General features: G+C 37.8%; 2 protein-coding genes across 3 annotated transcripts; one reads left to right on the forward strand and one right to left on the reverse strand.

Annotated features, from left to right (window-relative positions):
• Positions 1-547: 547 nt before the first annotated feature.
• Positions 548-3274, reverse strand: LOC131224986 (DNA-directed RNA polymerase V subunit 1-like). Its single transcript, XM_058220419.1, has 3 exons — positions 3259-3274; positions 2379-2902; positions 548-2264 (listed from the first exon to the last, which is right to left on the reverse strand). The coding sequence occupies exons 1-3, from the start codon at positions 3272-3274 to the stop codon at positions 876-878; spliced, it is 1929 nt and encodes a 642-aa protein (XP_058076402.1). The 3' UTR covers positions 548-875.
• Positions 3275-3486: 212 nt separating this feature from the next.
• Positions 3487-8848, forward strand: LOC131225865 (uncharacterized). 2 transcript variants are annotated; one of them, XM_058221468.1, is made up of 4 exons: positions 3487-3672; positions 3782-3871; positions 7940-7998; positions 8401-8848. In XM_058221468.1, the coding sequence occupies exons 1-4, from the start codon at positions 3667-3669 to the stop codon at positions 8573-8575; spliced, it is 330 nt and encodes a 109-aa protein (XP_058077451.1). In that variant the 5' UTR covers positions 3487-3666; the 3' UTR covers positions 8576-8848. The 2 variants fall into 2 exon arrangements, with proteins under 2 accessions (XP_058077451.1, XP_058077450.1); XM_058221467.1 differs by lacking the exons at positions 3487-3672; positions 3782-3871 and adding an exon at positions 7681-7848.
• Positions 8849-10490: the final 1642 nt, after the last annotated feature.

The following is a 10490-nucleotide window of genomic DNA, read 5'->3' on the forward strand; positions in this document are numbered from 1 at the left end:
CTACTGTTTTAAACTGATTTTCGGTGTAGCTGATTGGAAATTCAAAAGATTTTATTTTTAGGATTTTTTTTTTAAATTTTTTTTATTTTAAAGTTTGAGTACTGTTTCTGTGATGGGTTTAGTTGAATTCGTATGTTGTTGGATTTTTAGTAACAAAGTCTGATTTAGTTTTATTTTATTTTATCCCTTGCGAATTAGAACCCTGCAATGACCAACTGCTTTGCCAAAAAAAAAACTGTTTAAACATATGGAAGCCAGCTGCTTAGCCATATGGCCGAACTGCTCCCAAATTGGGCGGTGCATTCATTAGAGAGATGGTGAATATACACAATAGTTAAAAGGGGCAAACGAGAGGTTAACCACATTTGGGGAAGGGTAGATGGCAGAAAATATATACATATGACCAATGCGCAGTAAAAAACCCACTACACAAACTCATTGTTCTATCTTCCCAAGGGGGTTGGATCTACAACTATTGTGTTTGTTGCTGGTTCCATATGTTCTTTTAGCACATTAGTCATATGTATATATTTTCACTGCATGTAGCCAGCAATATTGAAACCAATAAGATTTCCAATGCATGTCAGGTTATTTGGCACAAGCATCAGATGTTCTTTTAGCACGCCATTTGCAACCATTTTTATAGATGTTGACAGTCGCTGAACTGACTGACTAAAAGCACCTAAAATTTCGAGCAATTTTTGAATTTGTTGAACACCATATGGTATAGATCTCCTCATGTCAATTAAGTGCATCACAGGTAGGCATGAATCCATGGCTACCCTCCAAGCATCACTGCTTTTTTTGGCCACATCTTTCTCAATGACCACCTCAACAGCTACCTCACCCTTTCGCAACTTCCCATCATTTCTCACCTAAGTTGTCGAATCTGAACCAATCCAAATAATGTTGGCCATATGCACTCGAGGATCACCATTAACCAGAGTCCCCAACAAAATTGGGCAGATAACTTCAGCCATGATCTGCAAAGTTTTCTCAATCGTATCACCCTGCTCACCCTGCGGACCACCATCTCCATCTTTGTAGAAGAATTGCAGGCATGGCAGCTGAGACCACTTCTCATCACATTGTTGCTGAAGTGTGCAACATTCGCAGAAAGACAAATAAATCTTCTTAAAAAAAGGTGAAAGAGCGTGCTTCTTTCTCCCAAAGCAATTTATAACCTCTTGACAAGAGTGCAGGATCTCATCCATGCTCCGGTCAAGTCTTTTTAAGCGCATCTTATCAAGGTGAATATGGCCAATAAGGCTTGTATCCGCTTTTGAACTTTCAGGTATTTGTCGATGCCTTTGGTATTCAATTGAGAAGTCAAAAGAAACATCCTTTAAAGTGACTTTTTTCAAACGATTCTGAACTAAATATGCTGCATTCTCCTTGCAATGCATTTTCCCACAGAAGCACTCATTCAAATATAGAATAACTCTCCGATCAATAATATCATTCTTGAAGTTAACTTTACACAAAAGTATTTCCTTCATCGATTCCCATGAAGAGTTGTTGCTCTGAGAAGAATCAAGAACTACTTTATATGCAGGATTTGATACTGCAGTAGCAGTTAATACACCAACCGGTTCACCAGCAAGAGAACTTCCAGGACTATTTTCGTCCACCTGTCCATACTCAAATTGAATTATAGAATTGCTGCAGAGGTTTCTCACTGTCCCATCATAACAGATAACGACATCTCTAAGTGTGGCCATTAGATTTTTAAACAAAGTTCCTGGTTCAGTAAGTCCTCTGGAAGAACGGATCAACACTTCCTTGGATGATATGGAATGGACCAACTCTTCGTAAGGGGTCAAACCTTGAAAAAAGGAGCTCTTAAATAACCCAAATGCCTCAGAAGGATAGTCAACACCATTAACAGAATACTTATTTTGGAAGTGGAAACTCATATCCTCAACCAAAAGCCTTAAATAAAACTTCCCTCGGTCATAAAGTTGAAGCCCCAAAAAGCCAAGTTGTTGAACAACCTTACTAATAGCTGAAACATTTTTAGAATCTATCAAATTACCCAAAGCAGATAACTTTAGAATATGAGTCATGATAGGCAGTTTTACAGTTTTCAAGTAGCTTTCCACTTGCAACTCTACAAGTTCATTGTAATTTGATCTCAAGTGAAGTAGCAAAAGTGATATGTCCTGAATCTTCTTCTTTATATCTTCAGTAACAGCCTTGGGAATGTCAAAATCATTCAAGCCAACACTATATCCTTCTAAAAAGAGAATCTCCATCAGCAATGGCTGCAACATATTAAAGAACTTAACAGCCTCTTCTGTTCCCTTCTTGTCAAGAATAGAAGTAACAATCTCTGTGAATGATGACTGCAGTAAATCTCTATTGAAATCAATCCTCACCATTTCACTTTTACTGATCAAATGCCTCTCCCCAAAGCAGGCAAAAAATGCAAGTAAAGCACTCTGTACTATTTGTAAAATAGTCCACAGAGGACCTGTACGGTGAGCCTTAAGCAAAGCAGGTTCTGGTAAAACTGGTGAAACACACATAGCCAATTGTTGTGCAGTCGCTTTGTTCAAGAAAAAAGTCCTAAACATGAGTTTAAGTGACAACAAAGAATCATGCACCAGTTGTAAATTCAGACTACCACTATGAGAACTACGGATTTGCTTTTCAACACTAAACAGCTCCAAAACTTCTACCTTTGCTGCTAGAGACTGTGGATAAAATATATGAACACAATCCCCATCAAAATCCGCACTTAGGGGAGCACAAATAAGAGGATTGATCTTAATAGTATGGTCGTCATGCATATAGACAGAAAATGCTTGTAATGAATGTTTATGAGTACTAGGTGGCCTATTACTGAAAACAATGTCTCCATCCATAATATGCCTATTTATGATTTGACCAACTTTCAAATCTGATTTAGTTTACATTGATTCTCTTTTTTCCAATTCGGTTTTGAAAAATTTAAATGTTAGAGAAGTGCTACTGTGATTTGTCTGGATGTATTTAAGTGACTATTTTGTGTGTTCTCTACACCATAATGAAGGACCAGAGCTGGTTACAGAAAGTTGTGAGGTGCATTAAACACAGAAAGCTAAAATATTATGCTTTTGTACTATTTCAATTCCCAAATGGAAAAATTGACTGTATGCTAGTGACAAAGGTGGGTGTAAATTGTGGCTACTCCCTTTTTGAAATTATTGCTTAGTAGCTTCATCTGTCAAACATACTTCCTTAACATGGGTTTTATAAGATAGCTCCAGAATATACTTGTACTATACTGCATTCGGTTCCATAAGAAAGAGGTGTTCAACTATCGGGCCTATCTTTCTTTCAGTTTTGATGTGTTAAAAATTGAATGAACAAATTGAAGAATGCAATCGGTGCAGTAAACTATAGTTAATTTGAATGGAAAAAAATATCTTTTTTGTATACAAGAATCCAGGTTGTATACACTAAAATGATTATATAAAAAAAAAAAAAAAAATCTTTTCATGCACTAGATGATAACTAAACCAACCAATATTCTACAGTCTTGTATCCAGCCTGTGTACAATGATACTGCAGTTCTCAGTTTAGTTCGTGTTGTCTTTTGTTGTGCAACTGTTGATCTCTAATTTGCTTCCAACAGAAATTGCCTATTGCGAAGGAAAGCAATCTTCTGATTGCCCAATGTGAATGCAGGTATCGTGGCACTTAAGTTTAAGTTTTTTTTGGGTATGCTTATGTCTTTTGTGATAGTATTCAATTAAGTTTAAGTTTAATACACTCATAAAATGTTTCTTCATGGCAGCCTTACGTTGACTTGGTGAATAGCTATGGCACTGGGAAAATGTCAGAATTAGAGAGTTGTCTTGAGACAAACATGGAGAAGTTCAAAACTGTGAGTTCTCTATCTTGAATTATTTTTCCTTACTTTTTTCCAAAGCTTGGTAATCAACATGTTGCTGAGCTTCTCTTTGTATAACCTGCCATAGTCATGTGTGATTTAGAGGTTGCTTTCTGTTGCCAACATGTTAAGGCTTGTTTTCCTAAAGTTTATGTTTGCCACTTTCCTAGGACATTGTCACTCTTAGTATTGATGGAAAAATATCAATGTAAGAAGTGCCCCTTAGGGCCTGTTTGGTTGTCATGGAATTCATTCCCTGGTTTTTATGTTTCCTGGGAATGGTAGAATGGGTATTTCTCTCCACAAGTACCTTTACACACAGCGAACCCTGTATGCCATGCATTCAGTCCTGAAGCAAACGACGGTCATGACCTCCTTATTGGTTCAAACACAGGAGATGGTGAATGTCCTCTGCACCAAGCTTGTTGTCCTACATATTTCACTCTTTACTACTTGCACCTTTCTCACTATTTTGTTGGCGTGCTCTTTCTACATGTTTGCCAGTCTACTCAGTCTCATTGAGACAACAATTGCAAGATCCTGGGAAGAAGCTTGTTGGAGTGCAACACTACAACAAAGAGGGTTTGCTTAATAATAGACAAGCATGCCCTTCTCAAATTTAATGTTTGTTCCCTTTCATCAAATTGTTAATTCCTTATGGAGGGTTTTACTGTGGAGTTTGAAATTTGCACTTTGCCTGTCACTCACAGTCATACCAACCAATAAAGCTTTTACATTAGCTCTTTGTTCTCCAACCTTGCTTCTTTTGCATGCCATGAAAGTTTGATTTGTTAACATGCATGTTGATTATCTTGTTTGTGGTCTATGCACAATTGCTACCATATGCCTGTGCAAACCTTAAGATACATGGCATATATTTTCCCTTTCTTTATAGGCATCTTCTTTAATCCCATTGGTGCAAACTTTTAAATGGTTGCATGATTTTGCATCTCCATGGATTACACGAAGGACATGTTAAATCCAAGGCGAAAGAAAGGGAAAAAAAAACAATAATCATCCAATTATGATTTTCAAGAGAATTATTGAAAGATGGATTCCAATTTTGAGTTCTTGTTTGGGTAATAAGTGGAAATCTCATGTTCCTCTCACAATGCTCACCTGGTTTCTTCTGCCAAGAATCGAAATTCTGGAAAAGTGTAAGGATTACTTGTTGGAATCCACCATTTTCTCATCAACAATAGTTGGCGGTGGAACCTACACCTCTGCTTCATCAACAGGAGCTAGGAGAATGCACAAACTTTTTCCTTATCAACAACTATAGGGTGGACACCACATGGTTTCTTCATCAACAGGAATTGGAAGTGAAGCCCATGAATGTATTCATCATCAACAAAAATTAGGAGGCGAACCCACTTTTTCTTCATTGACATTTCAGAGCAGACCCTCGCAGATCCTCTTTGTCAACAAAAGCCAGAAGCATACCCACACACGTATCTTCTTCATCAGCAATTTCTTCTTCATCAACAAAAAGTAGGAAAAGACCCTTCAACATGTTTTTCCATCAGAAAAAGCTCACATTATTAGTATTGACATGCTTGAACAGTAACTACTTACATCTGAAGTGTACGTCCTCACAAAAATAATACAACCCTTCTCTATGAAGGGGAAATTTGATGACAATGGATGCTCACATGTGCGTGTGTGTGCATTGCACATCTTCATTTCAATGCTTAATTCTCATTGTGAGTTGCTGCTGCATTCGATTAGGTGCAGAAATAATTTTCAAATGGATACAAAAAAGGTTGCTGATACTCGTGCGAAAGAGGAAGCAGTGAGAAGGTCACTCACCGTGGATTCCTTGTTGCGTCTCCCTTAATGTTGTTTTGTTCTCACCCTTTTCTCTCTCTTTATAAGCTTTGGTTATCTTTAAAAGATGGGGAAAAAAAGGAAAAAGAAAGAAAGAAAGGAAAAGAAAAAGAAGAGATTTTTTTATTTTTTTTTAATGAAAGCTGAATCTTCTTTTGGTTATTAAAAGATAAAATGTCTTCTTTCCATAACCAAGCAAGGAAAAGCAGATTGCAAGCATTATAATATTGTATTAGGTTATAACTTCTTTCAACATGTTAATGGTCACATCCCTTGTTGGTTCTATTTATTATATGCAATTTCTTAGATGACTTGATGCTTGTTTGTTCCTGTAGAAGATCTCATGTGCTTGTTAGCCTAAAGCTGCAAATATTATTTTCCACAGTCAATGCACTAGCATCGCATGGGTTCCTAAAAGTGAAGGCACTTTTGTCATTGCTCATGCCGATGGAAACTTATATGTGTATGAAAGAGTAAGTCCTAACACTGGCCAATAGCTAGCTTTCTTTTAACATTTTGTGAATCTGCATGGACTGCATGATACTTAAGTTTCTTATTTGTCTTAGAACAAGGATTGCATTGGCAATTCTTCATTCTCTGTCATCAACGACCAATCTCAGTTTTCTGTTGCACATGCACGGTCCAACAAGGCAATTTGGCCCTGATCTTTTCCAGCCATTTTGAGTTGTCAAAATATATCATCAGCCCTGGTGCATCAAATCAAATGAATGCGAGTCAAGCAATTGTTTTTGCACCATGCATCTAGGTATTAATATCTTTTAACCTTTCAAAAAACAAGACTAGATTTTGTTCTAACTAAATATTAAGATGCATGTTTGCATATTTAGGAATAATAAATTTTCCCTTAATGGGGCCTAAAAGCACATATCGTTGACTCAAGGAAACATGGAGAAAATTGTGGATCCATCCATCCATCATGATGCGTGCATACACACATTCACAAACACACCTCATCCATTCATCCATGCAAGCATACATACATCCATCCATAGTCCATCCATTCATGCATGCATATACACACATAAAAACATGGATTTCATCATACAACCATGCACCCATTAAAAATTGTAGTGCACTTTGCATTTTGAAAACCAGTTACTTCCATTTTCTATTTTTTTAAGACTAAGAATTTATTCCTCATTGTGGCAGGCATACACGAACAAGCTGGAGAACAAGGTTTCACGTCTGGAAGAAGAGAATGAAAGGCTCAAGAAGCAGAAGGTCGGCATTTCATCTCTCCTTGCGATTTTTTTTTCTCAATGGGTTTGCAGGACCATGCAGAGTTGGTTATATCTAAGTTTTGGTCGGATATTGCCTGAGAATTAGATTGTATTTATTTTCCTTTCAGTTACATTTTAAGGCATTTTATGTTAAAAAAGCTAGGATTGAATGGCCTTTTGTTGTTTTTTGTTTGTTTTTCATTAGTTTCTCATAGCAAGTTGTGATTTTGGTTCGTTTCCTTTTGCTATTGAAATGCTAGGAATTTACTTAGCATTTAGAAACTGCGGGTTGCTCCTTGTTTATTTTTCTTTATTGGATAGACTTGGTAGAAGAGAAGTATCTTGTCCCAGCTTCTTAGGGTCTACTTCAAGGATCTTTTTTTTCTTGGTTGCCAAAATTCCTATCTAGGACCCTATCTTGTGCGAGTGAAAAAGCCATCTTGTCCATTATCACCATCTCTATCATGGTCCTGTTAGAGTATCTAAGGGCCCGTTTGGCCGGGTGGATTGGAAGGGATTGAATGGTATTAGGATGGATGGCATGGATTTCTAGGTAATGATGGTGTTGTCAGTGGATTGTCTTAAGATCCATGGGATTGCTATATCCCTGGATTGCTATATCCAGTATGTTTGGCATGTCTGGCCAATCTGGGGATTAAACCTTCCCATCCCTTCCAATCCCATGAACCAAGCATGTCCCAGGAAAATTTGAATGGATTAGGGTGGATTGGATGGGATTTAAAGGTAATGATGGTGTTGTCAATGGATTGTCTTAAGATCCATGGGATTGGGATCAGATTACCGACTCTGTTTGGCACGCCCGGCCAATCTTGGGATTTAACTTCCAATCCCTTCCAATACCAACCAATCCCTTCCAATCCGACCGGCCAAACGGGCCCTAAGGTAAATTAATGGAATCTTACAAATATGAATGAACTAAATCAATCATATTTATCATCTACATTCTGACTGTTGAGTTTTCTTATTTCTTCAGGTTTTGGATGCTTCTTGTACATGCCTGACTAGCAACGAAATCCACTTCAAGAATATCAGGTGATGACTTTTGTTTGCTTTTTCTTTCTAAACTTTTTCATACTTGGTGTGTTTTTCTTACTGGTTTTCTTTTACAAGGCCAATTTTTGTTTCCTTTGTTGCTTATGATTTGCAATACCTGCCAGCAAGCAATTGAGTACGGGTTGTATTGTGGTGCTTGTAAGCCTTGTAGCACCATATAGTTTGATACAATGACAATTTATTAATGTGATTGAAGTTCCAATTGAAGGCAAATCATTAAGAAAAAAGGAAATGAAAAAAGAAAGAAAAGAGAAGAAAAGTTCCAATTGATACAATGACAATTTTTTTTTACTGTGACACTTTCCCAACTATAGAGGTGACTTGTGAAGCTGATTGTCCTTTTATTTTCTTGTTTATCATGGGCCTTGATTGTTTATAAAGGTTCAAGTCTTCAACAAATAGAGGGCCTGGTTCTGCAGCACTCTACAGCTCCAAGCAGTATAATCTCAATGCTGTGCCACTTACCGAATCAGCTATGCTTCTCAGCCCATTGCAGGGAAACTTCCCAGGGAGGAATTTAGGCTCATTGCAAGAAAAGGGCCTACATCACACATAGTGGACACGTGATCATGGCCAGTGAGGTTGGTGTTGTAGACATTTGCCAGAAGATGTGGCTAGGAAAGGAAGACATATGATCAGTCTAGAAGGGGACCTTACTGAAATAGTTCATGTGAAAGGCTAGGAAAGGAAGACATTTATAGTTTGTTTTGAAAACTTTAAATAGACTATTAATTGTTTTGTTGATATTGTGCTAATTGTTGTCTTGATGAATGTTAGATTATTGGGTAATTCAAATTCTTGTCATTCAATCATAGGTTTTTGATAGTTATACAGATAGAAATTTGATAGTTAGATTGATGGAGATTTGATTGTAGGACAGCAATTATAGGAAAGGATTAGTCAGAATCAACAGGAATTTGTGTGAAAGGATTAGTAAAGAATCAAGAGGAATTTCTATTATCGGCACATCTACCGGCATTTTTCAAAGCTTTTAACGGCGTTTCTCCAATCTATTGGCAGCACTTGTTACATCTTTTAGCGGCATTTGTAGTAATACCGCGTTTCTAACAAAATTTACATGCGTTTCTTATCACTTTAACGGCATTTTTATAGTTTTTTATCGCTTTTAACCGGTGTTTGTACAATTTTCCGCTTTGTGGAGTTTTTAATGGCACTTTTATTGCTTTTACCGGTGCTTTTATAGTTTCTAGCGGCAGTCACAGAAGCGCCGCTAAAGTATAGTAAGTGCCGGTAAAAGTCGACTGTTGGTGGCGGCCGTTAAAAACACCGCTAAAAAGGGGCGACCACCGGTAAAAGATACAGCGACGCCCCCTTTTAGTGGCACGTGCCTGGCCACCGGTAATTCTTCTACCGGAGGTTTTTTGGACTTTTAGGGGCGATTTTAGCTGCCGGTAAAGGTCATTTTTCTTGTAGTGGTAATCTTCCTTCCTCCTCTAAACCCAACGATATAAGAGTGAGATTTGGGAAATTTGGGGATGTCTACATCCCATGTTTTGCGGACTCTGGGAGGGGAAGAGGATTCACCTTCATTCTGTTCAACCGGGAGCATGGCAGTGCAGAAAAACCTGGAAGGCTGAAAATTCAGGGGGACGGAGATGGTCATTAAAGAAGGTCACCAACGAACCCAATTTGAGTACCAAGATCGACCAGAGATGGTAGATGATTTTATTCCTCATCCTCTTGCTCTAGTCATTAAACCTAGGGATTGGCCTGCTATGGGGGTGAAGGCTAGGGTTCTTAAATTTAGGGAGTAAAAGACCTACACTGATGTGGCTTTTTCTAGTGTTAATAGCCTTTGCTGGCACGCCTCTGTGGTGGTCCCTTGTGGATGTTGGAGGGAGGATTTACCGAGGAGACGGGAGATTGACTATCTCTTTCCACTAGTTGTCTCACTCGAGAGCTTTCGTTTAGGGTAAGAGAGTATAATATTTGACAAGAGTCACCACTAACCAATTATTATGATCTTATAGTTGGTTAAACCCTATAAAAATGATTAAGATTGAGAACCCGAAGATCCTTAACCCTAAGGTAACTCGTGAGTTTACGTTCTAGAGATCCTAAGTAAAGGACCTTGTTTACAGAGAGGGAAGGTGTTAGGGATCCACTCTTCCCGTACAGGTATTCAATCTTTACTTCATAAGATCTGACTAATTTTTGAGGAATAAGGCTAGTTCTCGTATGCAAAAAAATGTAATGTGATGCAATGGCAATGAAGATTGATCAATCCAAAATTTCTGATAGATAGGATTCGATTATATCGGCAAGCCGGAGAGCATAAGTTCAAAATGATCTAATGTAGGGTACAAAGTATGTGGAAATATGATGTATGGTATGGGTAATGTTATGTAGATGCTTATGATAAAACAACGAAAGACTAGCTAAGGCTTTTAGTGGGCCAGTTCCGATTATATCGGCAAGCCTCAGAGCATACGCTCGCAAATTAGATACGA

This window comes from Magnolia sinica, chromosome 14 (assembly GCF_029962835.1).
Source record: "Magnolia sinica isolate HGM2019 chromosome 14, MsV1, whole genome shotgun sequence".
NCBI classification, from domain to species: Eukaryota; Viridiplantae; Streptophyta; class Magnoliopsida; order Magnoliales; family Magnoliaceae; genus Magnolia; species Magnolia sinica.

What these genes read in the sequence shown, in the direction of transcription:
- LOC131225865 (XM_058221467.1), top strand. Translation starts at nt 7,693, where the DNA reads ATGATGGTGTTGTCAATGGATTGTCTTAAGATCCATGGGATTGGGATC. An exon ending in CCGGCCAAACGGGCCCTAAG is followed by an intron (nt 7,849 to 7,939) that starts GTAAATTAATGG and finishes TTATTTCTTCAG; the next exon opens with GTTTTGGATGCTTCTTGTAC. An exon ending in ATCCACTTCAAGAATATCAG is followed by an intron (nt 7,999 to 8,400) that starts GTGATGACTTTT and finishes TTGTTTATAAAG; the next exon opens with GTTCAAGTCTTCAACAAATA.
- LOC131224986 (XM_058220419.1), bottom strand. An exon ending in TGATCAGTAAAAGTGAAATG is followed by an intron (nt 2,265 to 2,378) that starts GTGAGGATTGAT and finishes AATATGTTGCAG; the next exon opens with CCATTGCTGATGGAGATTCT.